The 21,134-nt window shown below is 36.5% G+C and overlaps 1 protein-coding gene across 1 annotated transcript in view; it reads left to right on the top strand.

Annotated features, from left to right (window-relative positions):
- The first annotated feature begins 6,579 nt into the window (after positions 1 to 6,579).
- Positions 6,580 to 21,134, top strand: part of Lgsn (lengsin, lens protein with glutamine synthetase domain) — a 77,114-nt gene continuing 62,559 nt past the window's right edge. Inside the window, exon 1 of the mRNA XM_046432605.2 lies at positions 6,580 to 6,653. Within this exon, the coding sequence (XP_046288561.1) occupies positions 6,580 to 6,653 (74 nt within the window). The remainder of the gene's footprint in view (positions 6,654 to 21,134) is intronic.

Genomic DNA, 21,134 nt, shown 5'->3' with positions numbered 1-21,134 from the left:
GTCACTGGAGACAGCTTAAAATATCACCTCTTTTAAAGGACTTAAAAATTTTGATTCTTGCGCAAAACAAGAAAATTTAAGCACTTTCTATTTTGAAATATATGTATGTAACATATGACTGTCATGTGTAAATGCATATATACATAACTAGCAATTTTCATTAATTTTTAGGGTAAAAAATCTTTCAGGAACTCATGAATATCATTTATCCAGATAGTCACTTGCTAGTTGTGATGTTAATGACGTTGATTCTTGCCCACTCTTGAACTGTTGTAACCTAATTGTATGTGATCTCTATAATTCTTATTACAGATCACCTAATGTTATACAACTGTATCTTAGCTTGGGTTCCACAGGAAGCAGAACTTGAGGCAAAAGCTTGTTTTCAAGCACTTTATGGAGGCCTAAGAGGGAAGAGAGCAAAGATGAGTGATTGACGGAGCAAAAACAGGAAAGAGAGAGATGGAAAATGAGGATTTATTATTAAGTGTACATGCATACATACAACTAGCTACTCAATCCTATAAAATAATAAAATAAAATCATATAAAATGTGTTTTAGTTCTGTCCAAAGATAGGGAGAAAGGAGTTAGGGGTATAAAGCATCTTTTCATGTTATCCCACATAGTACAATCAACAAAGAACACCTAGGCATAAGGTAAGAGGCTTCTGGGATTGTTATGAAGCAAGGCATTGTCAAAGTGCACCTACTGAAGTGGCTAGAGGTGTGCAGATTGGTTGCTTTACCTATGGCTGGAATGAAAGAGGTCAGTTGAAGAGAGTCTAAAAGGATACATAGAGACATACCTAATACACTGTGTGTGTGTTTGTATACATACACATATATGTATATATATTTAAATGATTTTGATTAGCTAGGTTTTACTGTTAAAATAGATATTATTACTTATAATTATTTACTGCAGAGATCTTTTATTCACCTTTATATAGGAATATGTAATTCTCACATGTATGAACACATAACAACAAATGCCACAATTGTGTACAACTATAGTATACCAATAAAAAATATGGAAAAAAGTTCTCCTTAATGTGGATGGCATGATACTTATTTTGAAATATTTATCCACCAAATTTAATATATATTGCATGAATGCAAAATTCCAGGTTCTCATTTTATGCATTCCCTTTCCTTTTGAAAATTAAGAAAAACATTAATAATTAAAGAAGAATGGTATTTGGTTGCCTTTATTTTTAAGTTACCAGACAACATAATATGTGTGCTGGAAGGCCTAAGATTTGTGTGAAAACATGATATAATATTTAGCTAAGAAGTATCACATAGGCAAAATGGAACATCCCTGAAATTTAAGAAGCGATATTATCTTTTAGTTGCTTTGGGAGTGGCATTTGCTTCGTTAGGAGACACTACTCTTGTATACTGAAATACTCTTAGAGTAATGTCTGAGCTCCATCTCTTGCTCTGTCTGGGTGTGGACAGGATGAACTGGCAGTATCTACCAGTCCTGTACATTTCACAGTGATTTATTACTGTAATTTTTGTCATCATGGCTGCATGTGTTGCTACAGATTAAAGCTATTCCAGATGAATGGGTTATTTTGTAAAACTGTGTGATGTGGAAGGCTGTAATATCCATGGTTACCTTTGTCTTTTAGGAATAAAAACTTCCAATGGCACTGACAAGTTGTATTGAAAATATTTTCTATAGGATGATTTTTAAAAAATATTTATTTTTTAGTTTTAGGTGGACACAATATCTTTATTTTATTTTTATGTAGGGCTGAGAATCGAACCCAGTGCCTCATGCATGCTAGGTGAGCGCGCTATCACTTGAGCTACATCCCCAGCCCCTATAGGGTGATTTTTATGAAAGAAATGCTGGTCTGCAGCAAAAGAAGTAGAAGGCAAGAAATAATTAAAATCAGAGCTGAAATTAATGAAATCGAAACAAAAGAAACAATTGAAAAAATTGACAAAACTAAAAGTTGGTTCTTTGAAAAAATAAACAAAATTGACAGACCCTTAGCCATGCTAGCAAAGAGAAGAAGAGAGAGAACTCAAATTACTAGCATATGGGATGAAAAAGGCAATATCACAACAGACACTTCAGATATACAGAAGATAATCAGAAATTATTTTGAATCCTTATACTCCAATAAATTAGAAGATAGTGAAGGCATCGATAAATTTCTTAAGTCATATGATCTGCCCAGATTGAGTCAGGAGGATATAGACAACTTAAACAGACCAATATCAATCGAGGAAATAGAAGAAACCATCAAAAGACTACCAACTAAGAAAAGCCCAGGACCGGATGGGTATACAGCAGAGTTTTACAAAACCTTTAAAGAGGAACTAATACCAATACTTTTCAAGCTACTTCAGGAAATAGAAAAAGAGGGAGAACTTCCAAATTCATTCTATGAGGCCAACATCACCCTGATACCTAAACCAGACAAAGACACTTCAAAGAAAGAAAACTACAGACCAATATCTCTAATGAACCTAGATGCAAAAATCCTCAATAAAATTCTGGCGAATCGGATACAAAAACATATCAAAAAAATTGTACACCATGATCAAGTAGGATTCATCCCTGGGATGCAAGGCTGGTTCAATATATGGAAATCAATAAATGTTATTCACCACATCAATAGATGTAAAAATAAGAACCATATGATCACCTCGATAGATGCGGAAAAAGCATTCGACAAAGTACAGCATCCCTTTATGTTCAAAACTCTAGAAAAACTAGGGATAACAGGAACATACCTCAATATTGTAAAAGCAATCTATGCTAAGCCTCAGGCTAGCATCATTCTGAATGGAGAAAAATTGAAGGCATTCCCTCTAAAATCTGGAACAAGACAGGGATGCCCTCTCTCTCCACTTCTGTTCAACATAGTTCTCGAAACACTGGCCAGAGCAATTAGACAGACGAAAGAAATTAAAGGCATAAAAATAGGAAAAGAAGAACTTAAATTATCACTATTTGCAGTTGACATGATTCTATACCTAGCAGACCCAAAAGGGTCTACAAAGAAACTATTAGAGCTAATAAATGAATTCAGCAAAGTGGCAGGCTATAAAATCAACATGCATAAATCAAAGGCATTCCTGTATATCAGCGACAAATCCTCTGAAATGGAAATGAGGACAACCACTCCATTCACAATATCTTCAAAAAAAATAAAATACTTGGGAATCAACCTAACAAAAGAGGTGAAAGACTTATACAATGAAAACTACAGAACCCTAAAGAGAGAAATAGAAGAAGATCTTAGAAGATGGAAAAATATACCCTGTTCATGGATAGGCAGAACTAACATCATCAAAATGGTGATATTACCCAAAGTTCTCTATAGGTTTAATGCAATGCCAATCAAAATCCCAACGGCATTTCTTGTAGAAATAGAGAAAGCAATCATGAAATTCATATGGAAAAATAAAAGACCCAGAATAGCAAAAACAACTCTAAGCAGGAAGTGTGAATCAGGTGGTATAGCGATACCAGACTTCAAACTATACTACACAGCAATAGTAACAAAAACAGCATGGTACTGGTACCAAAACAGGCGGGTGGACCAATGGTACAGAATAGAGGACACAGAAACCAATCCACAAAACTACAACTATCTTATATTTGATAAAGGGGCTAAAAGCATGCAATGGAGGAAGGATAGCATCTTCAACAAATGGTGCTGGGAAAACTGGAAATCCATATGCAACAAAATGAAACTGAATCCCTTTCTCTCGCCATGCACAAAAGTGAATTCAAAATGGATCAAGGAGCTTGATATCAAATCAGAGACACGCCGTCTGATAGAAGAAAAAGTTGGCTACGATCTACATACTGTGGGGTCAGGCTCCAAATTCCTCAATAGGACACCCATAGCACAAAAGTTAATAACTAGAATCAACAAATGGGACTTACTCAAACTAAAAAGTTTTTTCTCAGCAAAAGAAACAATAAGAGAGGTAAATAGAGAGCCTACATCCTGGGAACTAATCTTTACTTCTCACACTTCAGATAGAGCCCTAATATCCAGAGTATACAAAGAACTCCAAAAATTAGACAATAAGATAACAAACAACCCAATCAACAAATGGGCCAAGGACCTGAACAGACACTTCTCAGAGGAGGACATACAGTCAATCAACAAGTACATGAAAAAATGCTCACCATCTCTAGCAGTCAGAGAAATGCAAATCAAAACCACCCTAAGATACCATCTCACTCCAGTTAGATTGGCAGCCATTATGAAGTCAAACAACAACGAGTGCTGGCGAGGATGTGGGGAAAAGGGTACACTTGTACATTGCTGGTGGGACTGCAAATTGGTGCAGCCAATTTGGAAAGCAGTATGGAGATTTCTTGGAAAGCTGGGAATGGAGCCACCATTTGACCCAGCTATTCCCCTTCTCGGTCTATTCCCTAAAGACCTAAAAAGAACATGCTACAGGGACACTGCTACATCGATGTTCATAGCAGCACAATTCACAATAGCAAGACTGTGGAACCAACCTAGATGCCCTTCAATAGATGAATGGATAAAAAAAATGTGGCATTTTTACACAATGGAGTATTACTCTGTATTAAAAAATGACAAAATCATAGAATTTACAGGGAAATGGATGGCATTAGAGCAGATTATGCTAAGTGAAGCTAGCCAATCCCTAAAAAACAAATGCCAAATGTCTTCTTTGATATAAGGAGAGTAACTAAGAACAGAGTAGGGTCGAAGAGCATGAGAAGAAGATTAACATTAAACAGGGATGAGAGGTGGGAGGGAAAGGGAGAGAGAAGGGAAATTGCATGGAAATGGAAGGAGACCCTCAGAGTTATACAAAAGTACATACAAGAGGAAGTGAGGGGAAAGGGAAAAATAATACAAGGGGGACAAATGAATGTCAGTAGAGGGGGCAGAGAGAGAAGAGGGGAGGGGAGGGGAGGGGGGATAGTAGAGGATAGGAAAGGCAGCAGAACACAACAGACACTAGTATGGCAATATGTAAATCAATGGATGTGTAACTGATGTGATTCTGCAATCTGTATATGGGGTAAAAATGGGAGCTCATAACCCACTTGAATCAAAGTGTGAAATATGATATATCAAGAACTATGTAATGTTTTGAACAGCCAACAATAAAAAATTAAAAAAAAAAAAAGAAAAAAAGAAATGCTGGTCTGTTTCAAAATATTTTTCAGAAGTAATCTTTAAAAAAAGGGGAGGGCCTAGAGAATATCCTTTGTACTACCATCTTTTTCCAAAGTCAAATATCTGATAATCAAATTTAAGTGTGGTGTTAAAATTTTGAGTAGAAGGAAGAATGTTATCAGGCTATCTGGGACTGCCTACTTACTACAGGTGCACTGGTCTAAAATGTTTCTCTGTGACACTGGCACTCAGTTTACAGATGAGTTAAACTAATTGATATTCATCTATATTATTTTCCATTAAAAACCATTCTATTAAGTTACAAATAATCTTAAATTTTTTTTACTCTGTCATACAACAACAGGGAATATTTCAATCTAATTCACTACTAAAGGACATATATTTGAAGAAAGCTAAATTTCTTACTTTATTGTATGCATTTTAATTCTAGGAGTAATTTAGAGATACTAAATTTAGAGATAAACACTTAAATATAATCCTTAAACCTGTAATACCAACAAAATCAGTTATTCTTTAAATACTTTTTTCATTATTTTCCTTATAAGGTGTTTGTATTTCAATAATTGCGATTATATGTTATGTAAAAATGTTTAGCCTTACTTTTGTAGCTAAGAAAAATTTGTACCTGCTTTGCTAGTGTAAGACAAATGTGCTAATTTCCAGTGGAAATATTCATCAGTGTATTATAGTGAAATATGGGCAAAACCATGGTGATCCAAAAATCAGATATGGATTAAATAAATTATGGTGTAGTTACACAATGGAGTAATATTTAGCAATTAAAATTATGTTGAAGTAATGTTTATATTTGCTTAAAAAATCTTCATAGCTAAGGGAAGAATCAAGATAGAAACAGCATCTTTGACAGTTTGGGAGGCTATAATAAAATATCATATTCTGGGTGGCTTAAGCATTTATTTCTCATTTCGGGACACTGTGAAATCCAAGGTTGATTGCTAACAGATTGGTGTCTGGTAAGGATCCACTTCTGGGTTTGTAGGTGGCCCTCTTGTATTCCCCCAGGGTTCGAAAAAAAGCATCTCTCATGTTTTTTCTTACAAGGACATTAATTCCATCCATTTACCCTCATGATCTAATTACTTCTAAAGCCCTCCTTCCTCCTAATACTATCACGTTGAGGGTTAAGATTCCAGTGTAAGAATACTGGGGGACACAAACATTAAGTCCCTAATAAACAAAATATTATTCATGATTTCATTTAAAACCTATATGTGCACACACACATTCACATAAAGAAACAAAAGTTAACAGTAATTGCCTCTGGTTCATGAGATTATCATTAAAACAAGTTATAGGTAACAAGTTATACTAGAATAAGAATTTCATAGGAGAATTATTTGCTTACGAAATCATCAGAAGGGCTAGAGAATTGGGCTTTTGATTGAGATTCCAGAAATGCCTTTCAGACCTGCCAAGTGGGCTGGTTCCTCTGCCATGCTCCAGAAGCTGATTGTTGACTCCAAGACCAGGTAAGCCCAGATGAGATCTACACTGTCAAAGTAGTGACTTCACTAAGCAAGCCAAGAAACAGAACTATTATCTCTATAACCATAGCTACAGGAAAACCATCACCAACAAGACTGTGATTGACAGCAAAAACTAGAAGTACAGACAAGTCTTCTTTCATTTTCCAAATCTGTATAGGTACATGTTTTGGTGGGACCTGGGATATACATGGAAACTGGGTTCAGGAAGCCTTCTAATTTTTAGATTCCTACTCTCCAAAATGTAAGAGGGAATGGGAATGGTATTGTCAACCAATAAGCCACGTTGGGCCCCAAAATTGATTTTAGTATCACCCTAACACTTTTGATGCTTTTTGAATTTTTCATCATTGAGCATATATTTGTGATTAAGAAAAAAAATTCTTTCAAGCTTTCAATAATATTACACAGGTTTTATAACTATCATCTTTAATGTTATTTGCTTGACTCTTTAATTAAAAAGACTTTTCCATATTTTCTTTCTGCAAAATGGGACCAAATAGGGTTCCTCCGTTTTCACAAAGTTTGAAACTTTATAGATTTAAACATGTATAAAATGCAAGGAAAGAAATGCACATGTAAAAGGCAGATTCAACTCATGACATACAAAATGAGGATAAAGGGTCCAAATAAAGAGAACACAGCTGCTTTTCATTCTGATGCCACAATGTCACAGTTTACTCTATTGACCAACTGGCAACATGTCAAATAAAAATTCTCCCTCCATTACTTCTCTTTGAGGGCTGAGAAAACTGTTTAGAAAGTGAATCTTATGGAGTCAGTCACATAAGATCATACCTGTCAAACAGCATATTTAATGTACTGATGCTTATGACACTGTCTACCAAAGGAGAGCAACTCAAATGTAAAAATAGGTCTATGCCTTTGGGGAATGCTGTTTTCTTCCCTGTGATATGTCTGCAGACTTATTTCCATCCAAAATGTCAATGGGGTTTGATTTTATTGCTTCCTATTCTGTATTTTTGAGATGTCTGCTGAGTGCCTGGCAATGTGTGATGTAGAACAGAAATTCAACGGGGTCTCTGGTTGTTTGCAAACTTAAGATTTTTGTTGTTTAGAAAGATAAATTGAGACAGACATATTTTAATAAAAATTTTAAAACTGGAAATAACTAAAAGCCATAGTAGATGTTTACCTAGAAAATAATTTTATGGCTGATTGCTCCTACATTAACAAGAATAAAAATTTCCAAGTCTGGAAAATTATTGAAAAACAAATACAAATCTCCATGGGTTCTACTCCAGAGAGTTTGATTTAGCAGATTAGATACATGAGCTATGACTCTGTATTTTCAAAAAAATCTCCTAAGATCTATCTGATAATCATTGAGTTGTTGGCAACTGAGAGCTAGAGAAATTAAAGAGAACCTATTATGAATAAAGATCATACAAATAAAGATCATCTTTTAATATCAACCACTGAGAAAAACTGAAAAACAATTTTATTGGCAATACGGAGAAAGAAATTACACCAACCACATATACAATTTTCTTCCTAGTTTTCCTCCTGGGTATATGTTACCCTCATAGGGGTTGTGACTGACTGTGGATGCAATACTGAGGGACTTCTTTAACTGTGATCTGATGGCACTGGATGTCTACTGAGGCTCATGTCTGCAGGAAATGAAAGATTGTGCCAATAACAAGTTTCTCTTCATGGCCAGAGCTCAGGACTCCTGCCCATCCCCTCTTAGCTATGTCTACTGAACCAGGTATGCACTTGTCTATGCCTGATTGATCCATCCTCCCAAGCTTGCTACATATTACTAGGAGATTGATTTTTATTTGTGCATTTACTTTCTGAGGCACTCACATAAGTACATAGTTTTGTTTTGTACTGGAGATTGAACTTAGGAGCACTTTACCACTGAGCAGCTACATTCCTAGCTATTTTTGTTATTTTAGCCCGAGGCAAGGTTTTGTTAAGTTGCTGAGAAGCTCACTAAATAGATGAGGCTGGCCTAGAACTTCTGATCTTCCTGCATCAGTCTCCTGAGGTGCTGGTATTACAGGCTTGTGCCATCATGCCCAGCCACGCACATACTTTTAACTGAGGGATGGGGGTGGTAATCATTCTGTTGATGTTAACCATTTCCCATTCTCTAACAGCATTACTTTCATACTTAGTATTCTGAAAGTCTTCTATCCAATAGAGGTGAGAGGAGACAAGAGGGTTCGAAGGGGAGAAAATCCTGCAGGACTACAAAAATATAAAATCATTTATTATCTTGTTTAAAATTCTTCATTGGCTCCTTATTACCCTTAAGGTAAAGCACAAATTTCTTAAACATGTGTTAGAAGGATATCAATATGGCGCCTACACCAGCAACAGGCGTCTACATCATTCTATCTGTTCCCCATCTTTTTCTCTTGGGATTAGTTGTTGAGATGGGAAGGTGAAGTTTATGACTAATGCTAGTTAGTACTTGTGGGTATAAATGATGTGTGTCACTTCTAGGCAGAAGCTTATAAAAAGTATCCTGTTGTCTCTTCACTGCTAAGGTGACCAGGAAAGCCAGATGTCCCTGGTGTTGTTGCTGTGAAATGGTGAGTCTCCCTCGTCCTCATGCCTCAGTGTTTGTGTTCATCAGAGACCCCACCACAGCCAACTTGTCTTCAATTTACATTGGATATGCAGCTTGAGTGACAGATGAACCATCACTCTGCCAAATCACAGTTACCCTGGTGTTTGCTTGTGACTAGAAGATAACCTAGACAGTCCTGGCTGATAGGCAGAACTTGCCTGTCATTCTCACTTCATCCTTCTGCTGCTTTCCTCCTACAGGTGATGCTGTAGTCAGATGGAACCTCAGATTCCTTGAACACGCCCACTTCTGATCCTTTCCACATGCTATTCTCTTTTCTAGGTTGCTTTCCCACCTCTTATTCATTGGTCTAATTGCATATTTGTTATCTTCCTTTTCTCAGTCTGGACATCATTTTCTCCAAGAAACTTATTTTGATCTTCTGAATTCTCATTAGTGCCCTTTCTATAAAACTTGAGCATATCCTGTACTTAGGACACCACACAGAACCCTACTCATTAACCCTTGCATTCCCCTGGACTGTGAACAAGCATGGACAGACATCATATCTGTGTTGGTCAACATTAATTCCTAACAGGAAAACTAGCATAAGGTAAATTCTCAAAAGAGATTTCTCAAAAGGAGGATTGAATGAACAGATTCCCCAACACTCTCTGGAGAGCTGGGTCAAAAGGCAGAGTGAGCCAGGAACGGTGATGCATGTCTGTATTCCCAGCAGCTCAGGAGGCTGAGGCAGGAGAATCTTGAGTTCAAAGCCAGCCTTAGCAACTGGCGAGGTGCTAAGCGATTCAGTGAGACCCCATCTCTAAGTAAAATACAAAGTAGGGCTGGGGATGTGGCTCAGTAGTTGAGTGCCTCTGAGTTAAATCCCTTGTACCAAAAAAAAAAAAAAAAAAAAGGAGAGTGAATGAGGGAAGCAGCTTAGTGGCAATGAGAAGATGTTGAAAATTTGCATTCATGACATGCAGATGATGGTTATCAGTTGCCACTCTACTGTCCAGTTCATTGTTGGGCCTCTTACCCCTCCCATGTTGCTCTTTCTCCCTGTTGGCTTACCACAATTTGCAAAAGATTTATTAGAGACTATTGCCAAAGACTGAGAAATCCAACTGGTTTCTGAATATTAAGTGGCAAATGTTTACTATACGTGAGATGAAGACAGGCTGTTCCTCTAGCAATATTTTACTTCTGAGTTTGAGGAAAATTAATTTAAAACTAATTTTAGATATAAATTATGTCAAAGAGAACCAGTGCATTTCTGTCAGCTTCTTTTTGAAATATCATTTGCACCAAAAGTAATTTTTTAAATATGAGAGCAGTGTGTTATAGATTTGAAAGACAGAAAGAGGGCACTCTGCATAGTATATTTTTCTTTTGTTCTGGGTTTGACAATTCAGGAATAACATTTCCCTCAACTGATATTTGGATAAAAATAGTGGCCATTTGAGAATATATACCATTGAGAAAATGCCCTCTGTATGTCTGAAGGAAAGTTATTCAGCTCAAAATCTTATTCCAGCTAGCAGTGGGATTCAAATGCTAAAAGCAGTTGGTTTTTAAAAAGCCAAATAAAATACATTTCCCAGCTTTCTCCTATGTGTTAAGCCTACTCTCTAATGGTTCCTTTCTTACATTTAAAATTCTACTGGGTTCAAGTAACCAGATAATTAGAAAAATAATTAAAGAGAAATGCAATAGATGAACATCTTCCAGAAGCTCAGAAAAGGCTGAGTATATCCATTGGCATTTGCTTGAGTCTATTAGAGAGCTGTAGTGCAGAATATTGAATTCAAGTATTGCGATTTTTCTAGATGTCAGTATTAGTAGCCAGAGGGCTTGCTCTTCATCATGATAATCTTCATCCTTTATAAGCTTGACCCGAATAAATAGAAAGTATTGATTAAGAAAAGTGACAGTGTGGAATGATTTTGATTTTTCTTAGGTTTCAGATATACTCCTGAGTGTTTATCTGTATTGCTTTCTGCTGAGAGACCCAGGGAGTCTCTTGAGAAATGCTCTCTGGCCTTCCCTTAATAATAAGCCCTTTGGTGTGGTGGGGGGTGGGGGTGGAAAAGAAAAAAATGGTGTTATCTCTGCCTTTGGAGAGTATATGAGTATATGTGTGCCTAGAGAGACAAATCCCACAAAATTCAAGCACAATTAGAAAGCAGCAAGAGAGCATGGGCAGAATAATCTGGTAGGATCTATGGAGAAAAAGAATTATAATGCAGTGTTTTAGAACATGGGATTTGGACAATTTGGGTTTGAATATTGTCATTGCTATTTCTATTTAATGTATAACTTTAGCAAAGTTACTTAAGCTTAGGCAAAATGGGGGTAATATGATGTTCACTTCATTTGATTAAGGTAATGCATAGAAAATGATATTATAATAGGTAGAACATAGACATGCTGAAAGATGTTACTGGTTATTAATGCCAGAGGTGATACTTTTAATCAAGGAACTACCTCACTTAGAAGAGGTAATTTCCAACCCACTTTCTAACATGTTAGCTTGCTTTCTTGTTTTCTTAATTCATCCCCAAATTTAGCATTTTCTAGAGCTTTAAAAATGTTTTTCCAAGTTGATTAATAGTAAAAACAGCAATACTTTTTATTAAAATAATATACTAAACAAAAGTCCCCTGCCTTAAATGCATAATCTTGCCAACAATTTATGAAGTAGGTACTACATACAGACTACAGTTATACAAATGAGTGTTTAGAGATGAGTGTTTGCATATTTTGTTTCATGTATCAGCCTTGGGAATCTGGATAAAAATATTTGCATTATGATACATGTTTTCTTATAATTTCAGTGCAAACTAGTAGTAATACTTGCCCAAAATTCTAATAATGCAATATAATAATATCATAGCTAATGCATGTATAGCTGTTGCCAAGCACTCTTCTAATATGTGTGTTCATTTAATATAATTATGGTAAGTCTTTATTAGAGGACCACCAAAATGCATCCTTTTGGTCATTCCACAGTTCTTAAACTCTGGCCTCATTCAACTCAACTGAAAAAATTTCCAAAACCCCTTAAATTCTGGTATTTTTATCCCTTCGTCACTATTAAGGTTTAAAAAAAGGAAAAATAATTATTGTTTTTTGATAACATGTTTTCCTATTGCCCCCAGAAAATCCTCACTGGCACCAATAGAGCCTTTTAACCTAGGCAGAGCTCCCACGATAATGAAGAAATATTTGTGCCAAAATGTTATGTTGTCTTTCTTGAGAGATCAGGTTTTCCTAACATTTATATTATCAGCAACTTTTCTTTCCATCATTTCCAGTCATAGTTTCCTTTTATTATATGTTTGCACAGCAATATTTCTTTAAATAAGAGATTGTTAAGTCAAGAAGAAAGACATATAATACAGCAGCCATGTAAAGACTTTGTCTTCAGAGATACTGTGGTACACAGAATAATGGAAAGGGGCCCCAAGCCAAGGATTGCAGGCAACCTAGCTATCAAGGACAAGGAGGAGGATTTTCCTCTAGAGCTTCTCTGTGAATCCACTTTGAACTTATGATTTCCAGAATTGTAAGATAATGAAGTTTTGTTGTTTTAAATTACTAAGCTTATGTTAATTTGTGATTGTAACAATAAAAAAAAATTCATATAGATACTAAATGGGAGAATCATAATTTGTTTGAATATAATCTTTACATTTGGATATTCTCACTAACATGTGTCCATGATTCTAAAATGCATACTTTCTCCATTTTAACATCTTGGAATTTGGGATGCAAATTGTTATTAATGCCAGAGGTGATACTTTTGATACAAAAAAAAAATCATCTTTTTATTCTCATGAGTTACATGCATTTTATTCCTAAGAGGACTTCCTATAATTATTGCTGGTCGGGGGCAAAAGAGCTGTGTGGTATCACCTGCTCCTTAGGACACTGAAAACTTGTAGAATGAGTGTCAACTATTTGAGAGAAAATGCCATAAAAAATAGTGGCACTCTATTAAAACAATTTGTTGCTGAGGATGGAAACTCAGTGGTAGAGTATTAGACCAGTAAACACAAGGCTCTGGGTCCTGGGTTCTATACCGAGCACTGAAAAAAAAAAAAAAAAGAAAGATTCTGAAATAATTGCATACTTTCTGTTTTAAAAAAAAATAAAAAGGATTCCCATATAAGCTTTGTTTGGATTCTTCAAAGATTTAGATTTTGCTGCTATACACACACACACACACAATACTTCAATATGTATATATATCATAAACACAAGGTAATTCTCATTTTTAATTACAGAATAAATGTCAACATAAGTAAATTAGCATTGACCACATATTCTAATTTAAAACATTCCAATTTTGTCAATTGTCTCATTGATGCCCTTGATAGTAAAAAATCAAATTGTGTTAAGTGCAGGTACAAATATCTTAAAATGAATTCCATCATTATGTATAATGATAATGCACCAATAAAAATTAATTAAAAATAAGTGATAATTCTGGTACAAATCCAAACCAGGATCATAGGCTGTAGTCATTTTATTATCTCAAATCTTCTTTAATCTGAACAACTCTTAATTTTAATTATTACAGGCCAAGTATTTGGCAAAATATACCTTAATTTGAGTTAGTTTTGATATTTGTTCATAAGTAGATTCAGATTATACTTTTTAGAGGGATGTAGAGGGCAGGAGAATCCCATATGCCTCTTCAGTGTAGCATATTGAAAGTTGCCTTATGTGTTTGTTTCCTTACTGATATTAACTTTGATCACTGGGTTAAGGTGATGTTCCAGGTTTCCTCCTCTGTTATTACTCTTCTCATGGTAATTAAGACACATCATGTAGGGAGAAACTTGGTGTTCATTTTCTCATCATGGTTTCTCAATAGAGCCCTTTTAAACTAGGAACAAAATGGTTGTGGAGAGGAGGTATGGGAAGTGGTGCATCACCTAAGCCAAGTTGCAAACATGACACTTTTGAAATGGGAGCTAAAGGTAATCCAGCCAGCTTTACCCAGTCCAAATCAGTACAGAGCCCTGTGCTAAGGGCATTTGGTTCTTTGGTGGATTCTTTCATAAAATGCTGTGCAATCAGTGCAGTTGATGGAAAAGGATGACATGGTATCAGGGTGAGGATGTTGCTGATCAGTCCTAATCATTTCATACTTTACAGTCTTTAAATTATATTCTTATAATTTGCTTAGGGAGTAAATACCAAATTTACTTTCTAAATTGTATTCTTATATTTCCTAAAAGAAACTCAGATAAAAATAATTTGTGCTATCAGCATGATTAAATCTTAGTAAGAATTTGTGAAGTAGGAGCAATTGTTTACCATTTTCACCTTCAATTTAGAAAATCCCTTTGGCATCATTTAGTCATTGTCATTGCCTTTCTTCCAATCCCTCACCTCCCCACACTTAGGATACAGCTGCTCTTAGGAGGGGAAAAAGACCTGATCAGCTTATTTAAACTGAATGAATAAAGACAGTGCAATCTTTTAGTATTCTCTCAGCAGATTTGGATTTTTGTGTGTTGAGAGTTCTGGGTCAGCTTGACCAAAGACATGAAGCCGAACAACACTTTCATACATTTTGGTTCTCAGTGAGTATTATTTTTTAAAAAGCTGAGAAGACTTTTCTGATTTTAGCATGTAGTCAACTGTCTGCTCTGCTGAGACTAAGAACTGTCTACTTGGGTCTCCCGTTCAGAGCAGTACTAGAGGAATTTGTTTTATTCATGTTTCTCTTTTGCATGATAAATGTAACAAATTATGTGGTCACAAAATCATCTTTTTACCCTCATGAGTTACATGCACTTTATTCCTAAAGTCAACAACTCAAGAAGATACAGACCGGAGAATACTCTGTGGACTTCAGTAATAATAAACATAGATTAGAGTAAAAGTCTTTATCATAAAAAAAAAAAAGATTTAAGAATACTGTTTTCACTTTGCAAAAGAAGAATTAAAGAAGAAAATGTTGGGTGCTTTAAAAATACAAACCAGGAATAAGCAGTTCCTTAAAGCGATGACTCTGGGCCACTATATTTCTCTTGTTAATCACCCTGGAACCAAGAAATTCCATTGTCCGATTCCAAGAATTTAAAAAGCTCAGAAGTCAAACGGATTGGACTATAGCAATATAAATCATTCTTTATTTGATGAATATAACTTTACACTAATAAAACATATATTGCTTTGGTGGTTGGTTCTTATTTACAGATAAATGAAGAAAAATGTCGGGCATGGTAACTGAGGACTGTAATCTCAAGGACCCAGAGGCCGAGACAGGAGGATCTTAAGTTTGAGACCAGCCTCAGCATTTTGGTGAGACCCTCAGCAACGTAGTGAGACCCTGTCTCAAAATAAAAAATTAAAAGGACTGGGACGTTCAGTGGTAAAGCACTCCTGGATTCAGTCCACAGAATTACTTTCTTACTTTCTTCCTTTTTGGTTTTTAAGTTCTCAGGAGGTACAGCAGAAAAATCAACTCCAGATGGCCATATGGCTCTAAAGGAGATTGCATTTATTTTAAAATTTGTGCCCTATTTCTTAAAAAAAAATAAGGTGTCTCAAAGTCTAAAGTCATTTCCAGAGTAGAGACTTCTATTTGTTCTGAATATATTTATTCTCCCTTTGGGGAAGTGCCATTCCCATTGGTTTACAAGGCAAATCTCTAGGTTCAGTGGTTTATTTGGTCCTAGCATGATTGGATTCTGACTTTAATCGGTTGACAGAAACCCATCTCAGTCCTGTCTCACAGTTTCTAGATAATAAAAATTATTGATAGACTATCCAGGATATGTTCTAGATTTTCCTTTAATTTCTTAAGTAAGTCTGGAGAGAGATGGTCTTGCTTTCAGTATGTGCTCATTAATATTTATCAACTTACATTGTTGAAAGGGAACAACACTATTGGGAGAGATGAGAATGAACCATCACTTTTGAGAAACTAGTATATACTAGGTTTTCTGCTCTGACAGAATCCATTTATTTGTCTTATGTTTTATTTTTCACATATGTGTAAAAACTGTGTATGATTAAACTCTATGTCTTGGGCTGGGGATAGAGCTTAGTTGGTAGAAGAAGCTTGCTTTGCATGCACAAAGCCCTGGGTTAAATTCCCAGCAACACACACACACACACACACACACACACATTCTATGTCTCACAGGAAGGGCCAGCTACCTAATTTGCAGAGACCCCATAATTTCCAGGGAGCAGTATAAGACAAAAACACAGGATCCTTGTTCCAACAGCAGAAAAAAAATGCTTTCTGTTGCGACCCCTTGCCCGCAAGGAAGACGCAACTCAGGAATCTTCTTTCAGCAGTTTATTCAGGCCCTTGATATTTCTTCTTCTCTCCCTCGGATGCCCCTCCCAGCCTTAATAAAGCATCTCAAGCCCCAATGCGAAGCTGCCACGTGGAGCTTTCTCATAGGGTGGTGAAAAACCACGCGCCAACTCTCCCAAATAAGGAGTTGTTTGTCACAGACCACAGCGGAGCCAGCGCCATCTTGTAATGGCGACCATAGTCTGCAGAAACGGCAGAAGCGGCTCACCACAGCTTTCCCCTTTTTTCCAAGTTTTTTTTTGCTTTATATGTCATAGTGTCTTTTGCTATTTAATATCATGGTGCCCCTGGCATGAGGTTACTTGTAGGGCAAGCGCAGCCCCTTACTAGAACCATGGCCCTATCCTGAGAGTTGGTAAACAGGATGCTTATAACTGATCCCTTCTTCTTGGTACCATTCCCAGACCCCTGTTGGGGGTGAAGAGCAGCAGCAGTTGCTGGAGGGTGGGAAGAGCATCCTCATGTTGAGGAGGTAGGTAGTAAGACCATGTGAGCCAAGGCTCTAGACCTCCAATGTCTACTTCATTGTACCATAAGACTTCCCAAACAAAACTCAGATTTGGAGATAAAATGCTTAATAATTCTAAGACAATGGGCTACAAAACACTACACTCCAACCAGAAAACCCATCTGAGTGTGGGACGCTATCTGACTGCACTGTTGCAAGGATGTGCTCACAAGAACTCCTGAAGTAGGTTTTGTTATCCTTGCTTTATAAATAGAGAAGTAAAACTGAACGTCATACCTAATAAATGACAGAACTGGAAATTAAACCTGGGTTGATTTGACCTCTATCCTAGCACTTTGGTACAATGCCCAGCACATTTGTTGGTTACTTTCTTCAGGGCATGGGCCCCAGTAAGCTCTGACTTTGCAATGTGATTTCTTACTTGAGGTAAATGTCATCTAGGTTTAACAGCACAAATGTCTTTATAATAAGCTGAAATAATTGCATTTCTATTACCCAAAAGATAATATCTTTAAATCTCCATGTTGTAAATGTACCTGGAAATACAATGGGACTTTGGCTTCTTTTTCTTGAATGATTTTGAACACTGTTCTGTTAAGACAGTATGCTTCTGGATATGTCGTCTAACAGTTTTCTTGGACATTTCCTAGAGAACTTTCAGTTCTTTATTGCATTGGCTCTTCACCTACCTGCACATTGAAATCAGCTGGGAAACTTAAGATAATGCACTTTGCGCATTAACAAGAATTTCTTGGGGTGAGCACTGGGCATTGGTGCTTAGAAGCCTTTCTAAGTGATTCTAATTCGTGAACAGGGCTGAGAATCACAGCTTTGCCAGTGATTTTGAGAAGACTGACATGGACCATATTATCTTACTAAAAGTACTGTTCAGTATTACAATAAATTTCAATCTACTTAATATCATTGGCAACTAATACTTAATATTTATAATTATACTTGATACAGATACACAAATCTATAAATATTTTTCCATATATATTAGTCAAAATGAACGTCTACTTATATTAAAAAATAGAATATACATGTGCAGTCACAGCACTTATTCCATCTGTAGGTCATGCTTCATATTTGGTAGAATACTTATAGGAACTCTCTGGGTCAGGCTGTCCAAGATGTGATAAAGATAGTTATCATAAAATAGCATATGTGAACTGAGCCTCCCTTCCTTGTTATGATTTAAAGACACACCACCTTCACTCTTTATAAAGACAAATATGAGTAACACCAATTAAAAGAATATCTCTGAATTTCCCATAAGTATAACTGAGGACTGTGCTCATAGTGTTACTATTCAGATGTGGCCTACTTGGGACAAATTGATGGCTTTCAGTTAATTCTCCTTTGGCACAAAGGAAGAGAGGGAATGCTGACTGATTGCAAGTTTAAATAATTGCTCTTTAAAGAAATATTTATTTTGCAATCACAATATTTCAGGCTTGCTTTTCTACTTCAAAAGACATAGCAGTAAGCAGAACAGAAGAGGTCTTTGCCTTCATGGGTTTAATTTTTAGTAAGAGGAAAGAGACAACAAGCAAAATGAGTTAAAAATATTAGAGAGTGGTAGGTGTTTTGGAGAAAAAAAATGCAGAGATGGAGAATAAAGACAGTTGAGGTGGTAAGAGGTTCATCTTAAGTGGAGTTACCAGGAAAGGATTCCTGAAGTGACATTTAATGAACCCTTGAAGGAATGAGGCAACCAGCTGAGAAAGTGTCTGGGGAAGAGCAAATGCACAGGATGGTGCTTTCTACAAATAGAAGTAGGATTGCAGATAGTAGAATGAAACAGACATGATTACTTTATGTATGTATGTGACTATAGGACCAATGTGATCCTACAATATGTATACTCAGAAAAATGAGAAATTGTATCCCATCTATGTATATCACAGTATATAAGTGCATTCTACTGTCATGTATAACTAATTGAAACAAATAAAAAAATTTTAAAAAAAGAAGTATGATTGCAGTTTTGTAATGGAGAGAACAAGGGGAAGAGAATTTCCTGTAGATTGGTGAGAGCTTTGGTTTGAGTGTGTTCCCCAAGGGTTCATGTGTTGAAACTGAATCTGTATAGTGAGGTCATCAGAGGGTGGAACCTTAACCTGGCTATGAGGTAGTAAGAAGGTGGAAACAACCTGACTGTGGGGTGTTTGCAGGAGGGGCTTTGGGGAGGTGATTAGGATCAGAAAAGGCACCAGGGTAGAGCCTGTGAATCCTGGTGGTTTATAATAAAGGCGGAAACTAGAGGACATTCATGCAGGTTCCCTGTCCTGGGACTCTGCTGGCAAGAAGGCCACTGCCATTGTAGCCCCTATCCCTTCTGCCTCCAAAACCACAAGTTTAAACAAACCTCTTTTGTTTAAGTCTGTGGTTATTGTGTCATTGGCATCAGAAACAGACTAAGATAGTGAAGTTAGAGGGATTATTAACTTTTGTTGCCAAAAGTCAGGTTGATGCACAAGTTAATGTCGTTTTAAGGACAGTGTTATTTATATAATGTTCACAATCGGATGAATACCTGGATCAGGTTATATTCATGGGTCCTTTCTAGATGCTATGATTCTTTTGTGTTACAGATGCAGTTTACTCTCACTCAGTAGGTATCTTTGATTTCCAAACCAGTGGGGGAAGAAATGGTGGAAAGCCAGATTCAGAACTGGCTCATATTAAAAAACAAATTGCACAACGGCAAATAATTTCACATTTTTTTTTTTGCTGTATCCCCAGGAGTTAGAAGTGTGCCCAGCACACAGTGACTACAAGGTGAATATTTATTTGAGGAATGATCAGTTAATTGTACAATTAATTGGCATTCCTTCTCTTCTTGCTAAAGAGGAGTTAACTGAAAGTAATCAACCTGTTCAGATTAAAAAGAATGATTTGTGGTTGTGATATTAATAGACCTTACTCTTATAACCATGAAGCTATTTTAAAGAGTGAAAAAAAGCCAGGCATGTTGGTGTGCTCCTATAATCCCAGCCGCTTGGAGGATGAGGCAGGAGGATCCCAAGGTCAAAGCCAGTCTGGGCAATTTGTTTAAGTCCTAATGCACTGTACCTCAGGGTGTGAATTTGTAAATAGAGTGTTAGCAGGCATAGCCTAGATGTGGTTATTAGGGTGGACCCTGGTCCCATATGATTGCTGTCTTTATAGAAAGGGGAAATGTGGACTCTGACGTTGTTATGCAAAGAGGGAAGAATCATGCAGAGCTCTAGAAAGAGCACACTATGTAAACACAGAGGGTTGAAGTGATACATCTCTTCAAGTAATGCCAAAGCTGCCAGCCAACCACCTGAGCTAGGAAAAGGCAGGGAGGCTTCTTCAGAGGGAGCCTGGCCTTGGCCGATTCGAGTTTAGACTTCTAGCCTTCAGCACCATGAAACAACACATTTCTATTCTTTCAAGTTACCAGTTTGTGGTACTTCATTTTGGCAGCCCTAGGATATAACACTGGGTATGTGTTATACAAGTTTTTGGGTTGAATTTCTGTCTGTCCTTAAAGTCTATAAGTTCTATGTGAAAAAAGCACTTTTTCTTGTTCACTTTTTGTACTGCAAGTGCTCAGATCAGGACTTGACACTTAATATAGTTTTGCAGAAAGAATATAGGAATGAATATTTCATTTTTTCCCCATTTTTCCTACCATTTGCTTCTTTCTACAAGATAAATCCAAGTCAAGTTACATAGTGAGCTAGGAACAAAATTTCATTAACATAAGAGTACAGTGGAAATTTTTACTTTGCAATCTATTCCAGTTCTCTAATAAATACTCTAGACTAGAAACTGTTTTCTTTGGTGGGGAGAGTCTTAAAACAACCCTGAGCACATTTAGGAAGATAGTGTTGCTAGGGATAGAAACATTGCCAGCACTAGAGAAACTGCTGGGTGCTAAGGATCAGGTCATCCTGACTTTGTCAGGGTGTTGTCTGTGCCTCTTGCCTGTTGACTCTGTAACTCAAAAGAGAGGGACAGCAAGTTCTGGCCAGATTGCTCAATTTCCTTCCCCTTTGGTATTACTGACCTCTGCTGTCATAAAGCAGCACCTCTGCTAGCTTCTGTAGCTAGTCTGACTTATAACTG

This window comes from Marmota monax, unplaced genomic scaffold (genome assembly GCF_021218885.2).
Source record: "Marmota monax isolate L192 unplaced genomic scaffold, Marmota_monax_Labrador192_F-V1.1 WCK01_AAM20220418_F8-fsc00116, whole genome shotgun sequence".
Taxonomy (NCBI): Eukaryota; Metazoa; Chordata; class Mammalia; order Rodentia; family Sciuridae; genus Marmota; species Marmota monax.
This window is presented reverse-complemented; position numbering and strand designations above follow the sequence as displayed.